Below are 18,098 nucleotides of genomic sequence, written 5' to 3'. Positions count from 1 at the left end.
GTGTGCGAGCAGCATTGAAATATGAAAGTATGCATCTTTCATGTCCAATGTTGCCATGTGATCCCCCTCATGAGAAGAGGAATTACTTCTTGCATCGTCACCATACAAAACCTTTGGGGTTTGACAAATTTGTTCGCTGGGCGCAAGTCTAGAACAGGGCGCATGGTTAGATCCTTTTTGCGTACAAGGAAGTACACTGAATAAATAACCTTGTTTACCGGTAGAACGGGGACGACTCCGATAGCGCCCTTTTCCTGCAGGATCTTGACCTCTTGTATTCTGGAGGTGTTCTGGTGTCTGGCTAAACTCGATACAGTACCCGTGGGTGATGGTCTTGAGCACCCACTGGTCTGATGTGATCCCCTCCCATGCATGTAAGAATGATGTTAAGCATCCCCCCACCAAGGAGGAATGGGAGGGGACCTGGATTCGAGAGTCATTTTTGATCAGAGGCCGGGGAGTCTCTAGGGGTGGCATTATGACCCCTTCACTTACCCTGACATTGTCCTCTAGGAGGGCAAGTACTGGGGGTGTTAGAACCTTGTCCCGAAGACCAATTTCTCCCTAAGCCATACTGATTATGTGGGGAACGTTGATAGGATTGCCTGCGAAAGGAGTGGCAAGAACTTTCCCCTCTTTGTTGAAAAGGTCTGAGTAATCTGGTTAAAAGATCTGAGGCTCTCGTGTTCCTTCTTGGCGGTCTCTAGCGCCTCGTCAACTTCCATTCCAAACAGATTGGAATCTTCCACGGGTTTGTTAATCAATGACACTTGAGTTTCGTGTTTGAACCCGGAGTTCCTCAACCAGGCATGGTGCTTTAAAAGGAAAACTTGTGCCAGGGTACGACCAGCTGTTTCAGCAGCATCCAAAGTATTCTTGAGGATGTTGTGATTAACTTGTTTGCCCTCTGACACAATTGGTAGGAGTGCACTGGTTCTGCGACTTCCTGCAGACCCTCTTGCAGTAGGTTCCAGTGGACATCGGAATAACTAGCCAAGTGCGTGGTATTATTGGCTATGCGCATGGAGTAAGCCGCAGCAGTGGTGATTTTTTTCCCTAAAAGCACACAACTTTTTTACACTCTTTGTCTGGTGGCGATTCGCCTGTAGACAAGGGGACCCCCCGCCCTCTTCCTTGTTCTTGTGACCACCAGAGAGTCTGGTGTGGCATGACCCTTGATATATAGGGGATCGGTTGGGAAGGGCCGGAAACGTTTTTCCACCCAAGGATTAACAGCTCTGGTTTGAGAGGGTGTCAATAAAGAGGGGGCAATGCACCTCTTGATGGAATTGAGAAGGGGAATAGCTTGACTAGCCGGAGGCTTTTCTTTTAAATGTCCTCCCCGAAATCTGAGTCTACCACTGCCTCCTGTGTGGCTATTTGGAAGTGCTCAGACGCCTTCCTAAAAATGGCGTTAAACACCATTTGGTCGTTCACAGGAGAGGCTTGACACAGACGAGGAGACTAGAGAGGGTCAAGGCAAATGACATCTGGGTCCGGGGTAAGGGATATCCAAGGTGGGTTCTCATTAACTGGTTGGTCATCTACCCAATATGGGGTGTGATCATGAGGATCATCAAACAGATCATCCCCCTGTGCATATGGGTCAACCCCTTGTGTATAAGAGTCCATATGAACCTCTTCAGGATCAGGTAGGTCAAAGACCTCTTCATGGAGAGGGGTCTGAGGTCCCCTGGTATTTAGTTATAGGGGGTTCATCAGAAGGGATCTCCTCACAAGGCCTTTTTGGGGTGAACCTCTGGAAAATCTACACATTTTTTCTAGCCGGTTCATGCAACCCTCAAATTTCTCCCTAGTCCATATAGATGGCCCAGAGATATCCCAAGTGTGAGGGGGGAATGTGGGGGGGGGGTCCTCTATAGGATCATGCAGCCTAGAACGTCGAGGGGGACTCTAAAGTCCTGTTGCTCTTTAGGGCGTTCTGGCATCTCTTTCGACATATTCTTGGGCCTATCTCACCCTTCCGGGCATTTAGATACGTTTTTTGACATATCTTTGGGTTTACCAGCCACCAAGACCATCATCGCTAGGCTTTCGCTGATGTTCGGCATTACAGGAAGGTGTTTAAGCTGGGAGAGCTTTTTTTAAGTGTCGGCGCGCTCTTGGAAGGCGTGTTGACAGCCTTGAGGGATTTGGTGCTGGCGCCCTTACTTACAGAGTGCCCGGATGCATGCCGCTGGAGAGGTTGCGGGGCGGGCTGTCGATCCTGCCAATCGGCGGGTGTCGCCAAGGAACCAGACGCTCCCGTTGAGGTCGCGGCGGTACCGGGGGTTGTGCATTTATTCCCATGTGATGTGGGGGCGTCCTAGTCGCCGGGGTGTATCATCCCCATACCAGGACTTGCGTCGTGCCTATCGGGCCAGGGATGGACAACTTGGAGCGGGTCTGCTCCGTTGTAAGGTCTATTGGGTCCATGTCGGAGCCATGGTAGTTGCTCTGGGCCTCATCACGTTCGTAGGCTGTGGCGGTGGGGGGCTACCCTCGGCCTGCAACATCGCATAGGCCGCCCACTTTTTTACACAACGCTCCTTTATGGTCTTAAGCCATAGGAGTTTACAGTGCCGACAGGACGCCTCAGCATGATTAAGGGGGGAGACACTTATTGCACAGAGGGTGCTTGTCTTTCCAGGGAAATGTTCGCCTTACAGGAAGGGCAAAATTTAAAGGGAGTCCTGTCCATAGCGCAGGTAAACAAAAGCAACAATGCCAAAAGGGGCAAAGAGAGGGGAGGAGGAAAGACATTCTTAAAAGAAAGGAAAACCCCAGATCCCACTCTCCCTACTGTGTAGGCCGGCCAGAAGGCCGAGCCACCCGGTCGAGACAGTGTTGACCGGAACGCCAGCTGTCGTCGTCTGTTCAGTCTTCGGCGGCGATTCAGTAATCGAAGAGGGGACGAATGTTGTATAAATGATCAAAGGTCGGGATTTTTACAAATTTGCAATTTAGGTAGAGCTCTGATTAAGGCGAGCAGCTTGCTGAGCGGAAAAAACAATCTGAGGGACCTAGAAGCGTGAGGATTTCATGGTACACTACACTTCACGTTCGGGATAGTTTTACAGACACGCCTATTTGTATTTTGTATTTTTATTGTTTTATAGCGCCTTAATCCAAGGCGCTTTACAAATGACCAGTAATACAAAAAACATGGAACTGTAGAAGCAAAACAGTAAACATGAATCAAAGCATAAATGGGCATTTAGAACAATTTGCAAGTAAGAAGGGAGGAGGGGAGGGAAGGATCAAGATGGAGTGTGATAAGTGAAGTGAGCAACAAAGGAGGGGGGATGCAGACGTCCCTTTCGATCCTCGAAAGACGAGATGCAATGCTCCGTGGTTACCACTAGATTTCAGACTATATGCACAGCATGTGATTCTAAGCAGATTAACAAGCATCAGAAATCGGCTTTATATAGTTGGTGTGACAATACACTACACGTTTTTACTTGCTCAGTGTGCATTTTAAAGGCCTAATCAATTGTACATGTTTGTACTTACCTGTAACATGAATTAATGGTGTTCTGTATTAACTCATTGGAGCCTTAGGGCCATCATAACACTCCTTCGGCTAAGCCTTGCTGCTCTGCTACTTCACCTTGATTGGGTTTTGGTTAAAATCTGTGTCTGCCTGTTCACCATAATAGTACGTCCCATCAAAACCCTCCCCCAGAGTTGAATGGAAAACTATTCCAAGTTATAACCAGTTCTAGGAGGGGCGTTGGAAGCAGACTTTTGCATAGGCCCACAGAGTTTACGGCTCAACAGTGTTCAGTATTGTGCTAGGAAAGAAAGTTATCCTAGGCTGCAAAGATGCTTCTTCAAATTGCTGGTAAGATGCCTTTTACTGGCCAAACAGAAAAAAATGTGCTACAATTGTATAAATCAGACACCAACCATAACACATTTTAAAACATGACAAGTACCTTTTGTTTGATCGCTTCCTTGTAGTCATAGGGGAATATACAGTCACTCGGTTTGCAGACAACTAGAAAGGAAAATAAAATATATTTGTCAAAATAAAACTCTACAGGTTTCTTGCCCAATTCATGCAAGTTAAGCTTCGAATAAAGAATGGCAATACAGTATATAAGACAACGACAAACCTGGATTGACCACATCCAAAAACACTGGCATCTGGCCATCGGTGTGACCTCAAACAGAAAACATGGCCTTTAAAAGTACTCAATGCTACTGAGTGAATTTTACATAGCATTCAAGAGGTCAGGAATCCAGCCCAACAGGCACTCAACAATTCAGCTTGCAAAACAAACTATACAGTGTTGAGAGGTTACATATACAGCCAAAAGAAACTTTTTCTGTGCCCCACTTGATCAAATTTTACATAGTTATATGACACCTGTAATTGTCTTTCTGGTGCTTGCATCTTAGATTCACATGCTATGCAATAGATCGACATCTAGTGGTTGATGCAGAGCATTGCATAATTTTTCAAAATCAAAAAGGGACGTCGACACGGTGTGTCTAATACTATCCCTACTGTGACATGCACTGTACGCATGGTACTTCACACATCAAGGTCCTTAGATTGTTTTGTTTCTGACATGAAGATGCATGAAGTGGATATTGGAGTACACAAAAATGAAGGTGTAGTTTGTCTATGTCCCTTGTATTCCCAAAGAGGCGAGGTTGAGCGGGCACATGTGAATCTAAGCAGCTAAAAGCATCAGAAAGACAATTACAGGTTTGTGGATCTGCTTAGAATGACATGCTTTGCCATAGACTAGTGAGCAGTACCAGGAGAAAGAGGTGGGTTGTTAGATGGAACAGAGGCAAACAGATGTTTTAACACTTCTTGTCCCACCCGAGAATCGCTCCCTGTCTGCGTATCTACACAGATATTTTGAGCGAACGTGTGAACGGAGCGCCACATTGCAGCTTTACAAATTGCATCTACGGGCACACTTGCGATGAAAGCCAATGTTGCACCAGTACCCAGAGTAGTATGCTGTGGGAATAAATGGTAGAGTCTTGTTGGACAATGTGCATCATTGTTGTATGCAGTTTACAATCCGTCTCAAAATGGAGGCTTGGGAGATGAGGTCACCCTCTCTCCCTGCAACTAAGGAAAAATAATTTGACAGTTTTCCCTATTTGTTTAGTCTAGTTGAGACATAACAGCTCTCCTAACATCTAGTGTATGGAGGGCTCTCTCCCACAATTTTGTGTGTTTTGGAAAACTGCTGATGGAATTTAGAAAGGAACTTCTATGTGAACCAGATGTGTTCTTAAGACCACTTTATGTATTGTGATAAAAGGTTCCAATAACGCTTTTAGCTCACTATGGCTATAAGAAAGGCTTTTATGAATTTTTACAAACAAATACAATCGATACATAACAGCTTTATCAAAATACAATCCAATAGAAGTGACATCGCCGCTCTCCGTCCCAACTTTCAGTGCTATGCGGATGATACCCAGCTCATTTTCAGGCTACCCTTGGCCTCCTTCCCTCATCTCCGACTGTCTGCCATGCAGGAATGGTGTGCCACCAACGACCTTTGCCTTAATGCCAGTAAGACAGATTCTACTCATCGGTACACCCACTCCCTCGTTCCCTACAGCTCTCTGGCCGGCCTCTCTTGGCCCTCCTCCCACTCCCACCTGCAAAGCTAAAAACCTTGGGGTAATCTTCGACTCTGCACTCTCCTTCTCCCCTCACATCTCTGACGTCTCTAAGAAGTCACACTACCAGCTGCACCTCTTTAGAGGTATTCTTCCTTTCCTCTCCTTCCCCCCGAAGCTCTGTCTCCAGAGCCCTGGTCCTCTCTAAGCTGGACTACTCTAACAGCCTCAATCTAAATCTGCCTGCCTCCACTCTCCACCCTCTACAACTTATCCAGAACAGGACTGCGAGACTTGTCCTTGGCCTCAAGTCCAGGGATCGTATCTTTCCAGGACTGAAATCTCTGCACTGGCTCCCAGTGGCTGCAAGGATTAAGTTTAAAACACTCTGCATTGTACACAAGGCCTTCTGAGGTCGGGGGCCGCAGTACCTTCAACTCTCTCTCCCTAAATGTCTTCCTTCTCGAGCTCTTCGCTCATCTGCCTCCAACTTCCTCAGGGTCAGTCGCTTCTCCAAGCAACGAGTTGGTGGCAGATCACTCTTCGGCAGGGGCCTCTCTGGAACAACCTTCCTGCCCCCCTGAAACTCGAGGAGAACCATCCCCAGTTCCGGAAACACCTCAAAACCTTTCTCTTTGCTTCTGCTTTCTCCCCACCCCTCCCCTGCTGAATTACTGACTGAAACTGCACTGGTTACCTGGCCACCCTTTCTCATCTCTGGCCCAGGCCCCGTCAATTGCCCACCTGCACTTGGGGACCGTTTATCTGTATCCCTTCAGTCCCCCTACCAGCACTTATGTCTGCACTTCCTTGCACTTGCCACTAGCTGGCTGTTTTATTTGTCTTATTTATCTTAGTTATTCCGCTTTCCCATGTACTGCACTTTCCCCATCCCTTCCCCCCGCGCACTTCTCCCCCCCCTTCCCATGCACTGTGCGATCTGAATGACACCTGGCCTAGTAGGATCGTTGTCTGTCCTCCCTCTGTCCCCCCTTGCATCATCGCGCCTTGAAACACTTGTGTATAGGCGCGTTATAAACGCCACATCAAATATCATAACAGGATCTGAACAATAAAACGGGAAGAAATTAAAAATAATTATGGCTACATTTCCCAATATGGTCATAATAGAGTCTACCCCATACTCCCTTCATATACGATAAGTTACTGCAAGGGTTACTCAAACCACTGGGAAGACAAGACGAACACGACAACCAAGAGGTAGGAATGAGTAAGGGATGGAAGATAAGGTTGAGCCAAAACAATTCCCAAAGCAAACAGAGTAGAAGGTAACCAGTACAAGGGAGTCCAATCATAAGGAGTTGAAAGTGCCCCAGATCAGCAGATATTCCAGATTAAGATTTTTTCCACATACAACACTTTTTCTCTAGCCGACAACAGCAACATACCCTGGTTCTAATCTTCAAGCTGAGGTTTTGCATTAGTATTCCACTTTAAGAATCTTTTTCTTGGCCATTAACAAAGCTTTGTATATCCATTTCTTGGTTCCAGCAGGTAATCTCAAATCAATTGGAAACAAACCCAGTATACAAAGCGATGGAGCATGCAGCAAAGCTGACCGAGTCCCTAATCCGGAAAAGAAACTCTTCCCAAAATTGACAGATTTTCCCACAGTACCAGAACATGTAGGTACTGCAACCAACCTCTTTTTTACAAGACCAACAAGTATCCGATTGTAAAAGTGTACACATCTTCATTCTCCATGGTGACAAGTACAGACAGTGGATTATTCACTGCTGTGTATAGCTTAAATCAAGAGCCAACTTACATTTGTTCATACTTTTTCATATTCGCAACCAGTCAGAAATCACTTTTTTTAAAAAAAATAATTAATATTTAATCCAAAAGGATTTAACAAAAAGTAGAAGTAAAATTTAAGACCTACTTAAAATGGTGTGACTGTATTTCTAATAGTGGAAAGAAGAAGAAAAAGTCCTAAATGAATGAGTTCGAGCCAGTGTTTGAGTCTTGAGGAAGAAGCATCACTTTAGTGATGTATTGCATAATATTTACTGTTACCGGGTTGGTTTGTCCCCTCCAATCAGTTTATTCCAACAGTTTTCCTCATCTTGAAGAACAAAATTGGAGAAGATGTTTTCTAGGTATAGCATACGGATGTCCTTTGTCGCAGGGCAGGTCAAAAGGAGATGTCGGATGGTTTCCTTTTTCGAGGTAGGTTGCAAAGCCGGCAACAGTTCTCCGAAGATAAGCCTCTGATTGCCAGAACCTCATTAGTTCCCAGTAGGTTTAGGCAGACTTTCAAAAAGAAATTGCGCACTGCTCTACTCGGGACAGTCTGAAGTAGGTCTGTAAAACATCCAGTTTCTTGAAGAACGGAGGGAGGTGGAAAGCCAATTTATTTTTGCTTGCTGTCTCTAAAGTCTTTATCCAGTCAAGTTCTCTGATTTTTTTAGTGACTGACTGGGTTGTTTATAAATTGGTCTTCATTGCTTTCCACTGAATGTAGAACAGCCCTATTCTTGGCTTCCCATTTGGACAGCATTTTACAGGATCCCAGGCCAATTTCTTGGTTTATCAAACGGTAGACGTATGGAGCGTCTTTCAGGATGCATTTTCTGTATAACATGATGCTGTTCAAGTCCACCGTTGTTTCTACAGATGAAAGACTGAGTTCACATCTGATAAGTACAACAGACGTTGATTTAGCTAGGCCAAAGATGGTTCTCCAGAAGATTGCTTCTAATTTGTACCATAACTCTTTAGGAAGGTTAGGCATTGCTTCTGAGCCATAGGTTAAAGATGGTATAACTCATTTTGTAGAAGTCCCTGACCGGAATCGAGGAATAACGTCCATATTTGATGTCAATGGCTTTCCGTTGGGCGGCCAATTTTTTTATTTTCACGTACATTGTCTCCTGCATAGCTTTTTCTTTAGCCGAGTTGTCTAATGTGACACCTAGATATTTAAAGTTTGAAACCCTCAACGATAGCTGAACCTAGACGAAGAGAAATGTTTCGTTCTTCTTGGTTGATTTTTCGATAATCATCAATTTCTCTTCGTTTATTTCCAGGTTATTTTCCACCATGTATTGTTGTAGATAGTTAAGCTGGCGTTGAAGGCCTATTGGGGTGTAATCTTGGAGGATCAGGTCGTCGGCGTATAATAGCCGACTTATCTGATCTCCTGCAAGTATTGGCGGAAATGATCAAATTGCTTTTTCAGATTCCTGGAAGTTGCCAGGTGTTGTTTTGAGGTATTGAAGAGCGTGGGCAACGGATTTATATCCAAGTCCGGGTCACTGTTTGGTTGGATGTTCTTGAAAGGGACCAACGTGGATGGAATGTTTCCTATAAATTGCCATTTATCTTTACTGATCTTTTGGCTGAAAAGGTCTGTTTCTCAGTGAAGGTTGAGAGGATTTTCGGGGTACAGTAGCCAGTTTGCGCGGGGGGGGGGGGGGGGGAGTAATCTTGTGTACAGCTTCAAGAATTTCAGCATCAGTTAATTCTTGTATGGCTTTTGAGTGCCTGCAAAAGAAGTCTGATCATTTCAAGGGGGGCAATGGCTTTTTAATTCCTTCTTTGTGCCGTTTTGACCCCCGTATCCAGATTTGTCTTGCCTAGTTTTAGGGACATCTTTTGTCTGGCCGGTAGTTTTGTGGTTTTATTTACTTGAAGTAGGATGTCTGTTTCTTCAATTAAATCTCTCGCTTTATGTGGTCTTTTTTTCCATTTGGTAGTGCGGTTTGTTCTTTTTCATGAGAACCAGTGTGAAATGTGTTTCCTACATTAATATCAGACTGATTCTCGACTTCCATGACTTCAGCAGCCGTTTGGCTCGCCTGTATGGTAGCTTTTACCGTTAATACGGTAATTAAGGGAGCCGCCTCTTTGTTACTTGCAGTCTCTCCCCCTCTCCCCTCCTCCCCACCCCCCGCACAGGGCGACTTGCCCAGAGGTCCCCGGGGGACTGCAGAGCTCCAGGCAGACTCAGACCCACGCAGGGACGTGTAGGGGCAAAGAAGGAGACTGGGGCATCCTTATGGGTCTCACCCAAGGTATGTCTTTGTTTCGGGGGGGAGTTGGGATGGCATTGCGGTATGTCTTCGCATAAAGTTGGAACTTTACAGTTTTAAGCACATCTATAGCGAGTGATGACATGACTCTTTCTGTGCTTGTTTGACTCACGATTCTTGAGAGTTCAGACTGTTGCAGGATGCCAGGTGTGTTGATATATATACTGGGTTGTATGCTGGTTAAGGGTTCAGATAAAAGCTATGTGCAGGAGCGCAAACTCCTCAGGCAGTGCCCTGTGTCGTTCTCTGAGACTGGAGAAGGAGTCGGCGGGGCAGCCATCTTTGCAGTCTTTGCCGTCTTGCCTGGCATGACTGCAAGACTGCCACTCACCGCCACTTTTCATCTCAGATTTCCAAAATATCAATTTTGGCCGCTCCAGAGGTGAACTAGAGTCATCAGCCAATAAATAACTGAAGCCGAGAGAGAGCAATTCTTTGCCATAGTAAATAGACCAGGAGGGTCATGAATTTTGGCATTCATAGTGTTAGGGAGAATTCTCAGAAATGTGCCAATTCCTTTCCACCTTAGAGACCCCCAGCGATTTTGCTGGACTTTAGGACTTTTTATCTCTCATGTAATTTTAATGCGATTTAATGTGTGTTCTTTTTAACTTTGGAGTCTGACAAACTCCATAGGGATCATCTTTACATTGTGTCACACAGCATCTTCAGTGCAGTGGCACAGGGAAGTCTCTTAGGTTTCCCCAAGGTTTAAATACCTTCTCTGGGTGAAACTACTATTTCCAAGAAAAGTGAAGTGAAATTGACTCTACTTACATTTTGTAACTTTCTAGATCCAGCACACGCTACCTTACCATAGGGTGCTGCAGGGGTTACTTAGTATCCCCTTTGTCTAGTTTCTCAGGTAACATTTTTATGTTACTCTTCCTACAATTAACGGCTGGTGGCAGTGGTTACTTTTTACTACCATTGTGTGTTTTTACCACGGGCTGCGTTCGCACCCATGGTAAGGCACCCATGGGCCCGGTCGTCTTTTTTTGCCATTTCTTGTCAGGAAGGTCCTTCTTGAGATTTACACTGCGTGCCAAACCTGGTTTGGTCTCTTTGGACGTTTTGTTTTGGCGGGATTCACGAGTTTTAGCCAGCCTCTGGCTTCAGTATGTCTGGCAGGGGCAGGAAGTGAGGGAGGTACCCGAAACTCCCTATGCTTAATCCCCTTGGTTACAGGAATGCACCCAAAGGTGATTGGCCGGCTGGCTGTCCAGCAAGGACAGCCACCCTGCTGGGTGACTGACAGCTGGGCTGGAATTAATGGGAGAAACCTGCATAAAAGGCAAGGCTTTTTGGCTTCGAAGGCAGAGTCGACCACTGGACGAAGGAATCCAAAGAAGAACTTGGAAGAGACGCTGCTTCAACTCCTGGACCGTTGGTTAGGCCGGTGAAGCCCTGCTACTGTGCTGAAGTTCCGAATGTTCCAGGTGAAGCCCTGCAAGGACGACTTCTCCCTTTGAGTTGGTGGGACCAATCAACTTTAAAATAAGCATGTCTGGACATGCTCTTGGAGCTGGTTGTATTTCAACTGCAGTTGCTACTGGAACTGAAGAGCTAGTGAGAGACCACCAGATCGTGTGCGTTGCATTTAAGTCGGACCCGAGCGCCAGGAAGATCCTCCAGACTTCCCTGTTGCAGGACTGACCAAGCCTGAGCCACCTCAGCTGGACCCCAGAAGCAAGGAAAGTCCGAGAACCGCAGTATTGCTATTTGCCGTCAGACGCGAGGAGCTGAAACGCTGAAGGACTGCTGAATTGAAGTTTGCCCATTGCTGCCGCTGAACGTCCCATTGCAGAGCAGGAGTCCCCAGAGGTCCTCCCTCTTGTCCCCAAGACTGAGGCTCAGGAACAACATGATCTGCAGAGCTGCACAGGAACAGAAGCCAGCTGGAACCATTTCTTCTAACCAGAGGTACTGTAAAGTCTAAGAGAACTTACCTCTTGTTGTGTAGCCTTACTTGCTCTCAGTTGAGACCTGTCTTGGTTACCTTGCAGAGTTGCTAAAGCTTTGTCCCTCACAAGACTCTCAGCTTGTGGCCCTTCAAGTGTTCTATTTTCAACAAACATTTCTAAAAAACATTGTGCAATACTTTTTACCTACCTGCAAAGAAGATCTCCAGTTCCTCTTGACATTGTGTAATTAACACTGGCTGTCCTGGCTCCCTGAAAGGAGACTCTTTACCTCGGACTTTGTGCTTTGGAAGGCGTTTAACAGCACTTGCACGTTTATGAATTATTTGTTTTACTCCTCTATTCCATCTTTTACACCTAACTCAGTATTGCTCTAAATGTACCAGTGATAAATCAATATCCACCTTATCCTAGCTATTTAAGTCACCTGAGGGTGTAGGAAGTGTCCGTGTGTCATCCCCAATGGGTGTCATCTGATTTAGAGAAACTAAGTGTGTTTTGAAGTATTTGTAAGTGTTACATGTTTTGCTCCCTTTTTTTGAAGACAGCTTATCTAACAGACTGTCAAATAAATGAATAATTGTTTTATCAAGAAACCTTGGCTGTAAGTGTTTAATTGGATAACACTATTTGTGAAACTCTGTGTTACAACATTACTGCTAACATTGACCCCTCTTGAGATAAGCCTGGATGCTCGACCACACTACCAACCTGTGTAGTTGAGACTTATACCAAAGGTTGGGTCTTTATTGCCAGGAGCTCAAGGTTGTTGTAGTGCACCCAAAGGGTACTGCATACAATCTTGCCTAACACAGAGGAGAATGAATGGATTCAAATGTTCCTTGTATATTGAATTTTGACTTCTCTGACACATAATTTGCATTTCAATTTCAGGAAGCCAAAGTTCACTAATGGACTACCAAAGATATGTTTGAGTTTCCAGATGCCTGCATGCTGCCAGGAACGCCACTGCAACGTTAGGCTGTCAGGCTGTCAATCACAATGGCTGGGTTCTTCCAAACGCAGGTCTCCAAAAAGAGTAATTATTTAGAATCAGAAGTGAGGTTTGCATATTTCCATTCTGCTACGAGATGTACTACAGGGGGAGTTTTGTCTATTCAGAGGCCACAACTCCTTGTGAGGAGGCAATCAAAATGGCACTGTCAAACATAGTCCCCCTTTGTTAGATAAGATGTTCATAAATGAGCATAATCTTCCTGACCTGTGACAACCCCAGCACGTTTTGCTTGGACTTCGTAATTATTTTTCCTTGTCCCTAGGTGGAGGGGAATCCTTTTCCTCCTCTCACCTAGTCTTTTACTCTTTATCAGTGACCTTTTTACATCTCTCCATATTGTGCATTTGGATTTATAGTTCCCTATAACTTTTGGGCTCCTGTTCGGTTGCTCCTTTGGGCTTCCCTTTTTAATTTCTCATTAATTTCTCTTTACATTTTATATTGTGAACCAGCACACCACACCTTATGTGGAATGCTGGGAAGATGCACTGTATTCCCTTTCTCACTTAACTGGAAACATTTGTGTTACAATTACAAGTTAATTTGAATGGCTGGTGGCAATGAAACTACTTATGACTCATTGCTACTTGCAGACTGTCAAATCAGCCACAGCAAGGCACAGGAGGGACCCCATTCTGCTAGAATGGTGGGCTCCTTTTTCCACCATTTCTCATTTGCTTGTTGTTTGAGGTCCTCTGCCATTCTAGGCAGGAATGACCTTTGTTGAAGTTTTGTCTTCAGCAGGAATCCTTTGTTTTCCCCACCGAGGCTCCAGACTGTCTCAGAAGGCAATAAGCGAGGGAGTACTCCAAAGCTCAGCAGCCCTTTGTCTTTGACCTTGCCTGAAAGGAAGCAGTTCCCACTCATCTCAGACATCATGTACGAAAAGTGTCTTCCTAAAATAAGTACTAACAATATCATGTGGCCTTTAAAATTTTCCATTGAGAGTATAACCAAAATAATTGTGCATTTAAAGAATTCCTGAGCACCAGGACCCAACGGCCTTGCATCTATAGTTATCAAACAAGATGCCCATATATGGGCTAAATTGATTTTCACTTTGCGCATGAGTGTATGTAAAGAACAATGCGTTCCTGTCTCATTGAACACTGCTATACTAATATCTGTGTTTAAGGCCGGTGATATCATTTGTCAATATTGGATTCTACCAGCAAAGTGTTTGCAGCAATTGTTTTTGAACATTTGCTTTGCTGGGCTAAAGCAGATTCCCTCTTGCATCCTCTTCAATCCAGCTTTAGAGCAGGGATTAGTACCTCATACAATATTTGCCTAATTTACGCGATAACTAGAGCTAAACTGAACAGATACCCCTCTGTCTATAAAACATTTGTCGACTTTAAAGCTGCTTTCGACAGTGTTAACCAGACAAAACTTTGGGAAATTAGGCTAAAATTAACTGTCCTATTTGGCTACTTGATATATTGATTAAATTGCATAGTAACAGCTTACAAATTCGCCTTGATATCACAACCAGTTAAAGTCAACAATGGCGTAAAGCAGGGATGGCTGTTAGCAGCTCACTTATTTAATCTATATTTAGCCGATATGATACGCCGTCTGTCAACCAAGTCTAACTGTCCAGCCAAGTTTGAAGACATTATGGTTTCTGCTCTCCTGTACGCTGATGATCGTCATTATTGACCACACGTACAGTGGCATGAAATCCATGTTTGAAGAATTGGGACATTTTTGCTAAAGAATATTGTTTGACGATCAACTTAAAAGACTCAATGTTATTTTCCCACAGAAATTTCTCCTGGGGAAACATTGAATATACTGACAACTACAAGTACCTCGGGGTCCTGTTTAGTATCAAGATTGGGTATAGTTTGCTAACCGTGGAAAAAAATCTGACGTGCAAAGCAAATAATACTTGAAGTGATGTGTTAATATTTATGCAGGGTACACTGTGAAAGGGATCTTAATACTCTATAGGCAATGGTTTACTCCTGTCATTACATATGGTTTGGAAGCATTATCAATGCAAAAATGTCTTTGGTTGGACACAATAGAAGGGTTTTTTTAGCGCAATGTTTTGGGTCTACCACCCTCTTGCCCTATCCAAGGCATCAGAGTCGAGCTTGGTCTTCAATTGTTGAAATCCACTGTATTGCAACAACTAGGCTTATTGTATTTGAAAGCCATTTGTCACCCTGAAAGTCATGTTCTCTGAAATATTGGTTTGATAGTAATTCAATTAGAGAAATGGAATCGGTTGAATATCTAGGACAATACTGGTCAGCTTTTCAATTAACTTCATTGGTCAATTGACCGTAGTTGCTGTGATAGTTTTACATTCATTAAACATGCCTTTAAGACTAAAATGAAGACTGGGAAAGAAACTTCTGAAGTATGAGTGAATTTCACAATTATAAATATATTGAGGGGATGGTGCATGCTTACCAACGCCCTCAAATGTATTTAATTTGTTGTCCCGATCCGCTTGTTCGAGAATTCAGGCTTCTGATGCGTACAAATCAACTTCCAGGGAAAGCGACGTATGGAACGCAATGGAAACTATCTAAAAACGATCGATATTGTCGAATGTGCATGATGGAGGACAATCTTGAAACTGAGACATGCTGACTGGCTGTCCTAAAATGCAATCCCAGTATATGTTGAACTATGAGCGCTATGCACATAATTTGTCTTTTATTTGGTCTGATCATTTTTGGAGCTGGTGTTTGAACACTCAGAATCAATGCACATTGCTCTATACAGAGTTTGGACCACTGTGACCTCAACATTGGAAGTAGTTACTTGAGAGTATATTCCAGACAGTAAAGATATATTATAGGCTGAGGAAGACATATTGTTGTATTTTAGAAATAGTCTTATTGAAGGCTGATGTATTTTATTCTGTATAGGATCTAAGTTTGTATTTAACGAGTATGTCAAATGTAATGAAATTAAATGTTAATGATAATTTTTCTATGAAACTTGTAAAGTTCTATGAACTAAAAACAACTATATAAATAAAAATATAACTGTGCTGAAAGTACTTACTTGTAAATAAGTTTTTGTGGTAACTACCTATGAAAAAGAATAAGTTACAAAGTGTCTAAAAGTTAATACTTACCTTTAAGTTGCTGGTTGCTCCTTTAACAAGTATATAAGTTATTTCACTAGCTTTGGCTCCTTTCAAAAGTATAGAGGTTATTTAACCATCTTTGAATTGTGGTTAACTCTTCTAAAAAGTAAAACGTGTTGGTAGTGTTTTTATAATTTCTAAAATGAATTGGTGTAAAAGCCTTCCAATTGGATTTACCCACCTCGACTAGCTGTGTGCTCTTCGAAATGGGTATTATTGGGTTTTGCTTTCCCCGATCAGCATTAGTGCATTTCTAAAACAGTCTTTGAGTTAATACTTATCTTTGAGTTGCTTGTAGCAGCTCTGCAAAGTATATTAGGTTACTTACTGATTTTTAATAGCTGCTGCTCTTCTTAAACTGTAATATTGTTGCGATAATTCAAATAAGTGCTCGTACTTGCCTGACTGAAGTCACTGTGTGTGGGTAGAAGAGTACATGTGTGCAGAAGTGTTTGGAGTGTCTCAAATTGCCTGACGAATCGTGCTGGGGTAGGTTGATGCTATTGCTTTGCTGCTAATTAAGCATATACAGCTTTAAGGAACCAACTTTAAAAACCCTCCCCCCCAACAAAACGGAAGCAAAGTTTGCGGAAGTGTTTGGAGGAGGGCAGAGCTGAACCTACATTCATATTCGCTTGCCGCGGGAGAAAAAAGGGAGTAGCGGGCATGCAACCATTTGGATCCTATATTTGTATTTTTATTTTATTAAATTTATATAGCCCTTTACTCCAAAGTGCTTTACATGAGAACAAGTAACATACAGCAAGCATAAAATGACAATTGAATCACAACTCAAAAACAGTATAAAGAACCATTTACAATATTACAGAGGTGAGGAGGGAGGGGCAGAGGTGTGCACGGAAGTAGCAGATGTTAGAGGAGGTAAGAGCGGGAGAAAGAGGGACTGCAATAATGTGAGAAAGAAGAGAGGAAAAAGTAAGACTAGATAAGAGCAGGGGGAAGGGAGGAAGGAGGTAACTGGATGGAGAGGGTAAGGAAGAGCAGGAGTAAGAGGTGAGAGGAGAGGGGTAGGGAGGAGGAGAGGAAACGTAGGTTGTTAGGGAGGTAAGTGAAAAGATTTTAGAGAAGAGCGAAAGGAAGGGTAGGAGGGAGAAGAGCAGATGTGAGGGAGGAGGCGGTTCTAGTGGAAGGGAGCAAGGAGTTGGATGGAGCGGGAAGGGCAGCAGGGTGGTGGAGGAGAGAGTAGGAAAAGATTAGCAGAGCGAACGAGAAGGAGTATAGAAAGTAAGAAGGGAGGAGAGGTGGGAGGGGCAAGACCATGGAGGGATTTGAAGACAAGAAACGGAAACCTGAATTTGAGCTGGGAGTGAAAAGAGAGCCAACCTAGAGAGGTGAGAGAAGAGGACATGGAATCAAGCAGTGAGAGAAGGCATAGGGAGCAGATGGATTTAAGAGGGGAGAGATGAGAGGAGGGAGTCCAAAGAGAAGGGAACCGTAAGAGAGTCTGGAGAAGATGAGGGAGGCAATTAAAAGTTTAGTAGCGTGAAAGGTAAGGAGGCGTGGAATTTTACGAATGTTGTAGAGGTGAAAGCGACAGGATTTGGCATTGAGAGAAATGTAGTGAGATAGAGGGAGGTGAGGGTCAATATGGAGACCAAGGTTACGGGCATGGGGAGAGAAGGAGAGCTAGGCGGGGGAAAAGAGAATGAAAGGGGGAGGGAGGAGGAACAGTGTTAGCAGGGAAGAAGAGGAGTTCAGTTTTATCAGCATTCAGAGTAAGGAAGTGTGAGGACATCCAGGAATTAATAGCAGAAAGGCAAGAAGAGAGTTTATCATGAATGTCAGGAGAGAAGGAGGAGAAGGAGAGGAAAAGCTGTGCATCATCCGCATAGAAATGGTGCGAGATACCAAAAGAGGAGATAATAGGAGCTAAGAATGAGGTGTAGAGTGAGAAAAGAAAGGGGCCGAGGACAGAACCTTGGGGAACGCCGTGGTTGAGTGGATAAGTGGGGGAGGAGGAGCCACCCCAGGAGACAGAAAAGGTGCGGTTAGAAAGATACGAGGAGAGCCAATTAAGAACATTGTCAAAATCGGCGGAAAGGTCATGGAGAATAAGAATGGAGGAGTGCTTTGAGTAGCGTGCAGAGACGAGAGAGTTAAGAACAGAGGTGAGGGCAGTTTCTGTGGAGTGCAGTGGGTGGAAGCCGGATTGGGTAGAGGGAAGGAGGGAGTGGTTTGAGATGAAGGAAGAGAGTTGAGAATAGACAATGCGTTCAAGAAGTTTAAAAGGAAGGGTAGTAGCGAAATTATATCTTGGTGTTTCACGATGGGAGAATACAGGCCATTGGCCTCCGATTTCCTCTTATCTACTTACTACGTGCTTGCCGGATATGGAAATAGCTCTTGGAACCGATTACTTGGTCTTT

The 18,098-nt window shown here is 44.1% G+C and overlaps 1 protein-coding gene across 2 annotated transcripts in view; it reads right to left on the bottom strand.

Moving 5' to 3' along the window:
* POLA1 (DNA polymerase alpha 1, catalytic subunit) overlaps positions 1-18,098 on the bottom strand; it is a 2,474,741-nt gene that overhangs the window by 2,034,319 nt on the left and 422,324 nt on the right. For both annotated transcript variants that reach the window (XM_069637299.1, XM_069637300.1), the window contains exon 17: positions 3,942-4,003. In XM_069637299.1, coding sequence (XP_069493400.1) covers positions 3,942-4,003 — 62 coding nt within the window. The remainder of the gene's footprint in view (positions 1-3,941; positions 4,004-18,098) is intronic.

Source organism: Ambystoma mexicanum, chromosome 7p (genome assembly GCF_040938575.1).
Source record: "Ambystoma mexicanum isolate Mex_15411 chromosome 7p, UKY_AmexF1_1, whole genome shotgun sequence".
NCBI classification, from domain to species: domain Eukaryota; kingdom Metazoa; phylum Chordata; class Amphibia; order Caudata; family Ambystomatidae; genus Ambystoma; species Ambystoma mexicanum.
The sequence above is the reverse complement of the archived record's forward strand: the minus strand, read 5'-3'. Positions and strand labels throughout refer to the sequence as shown.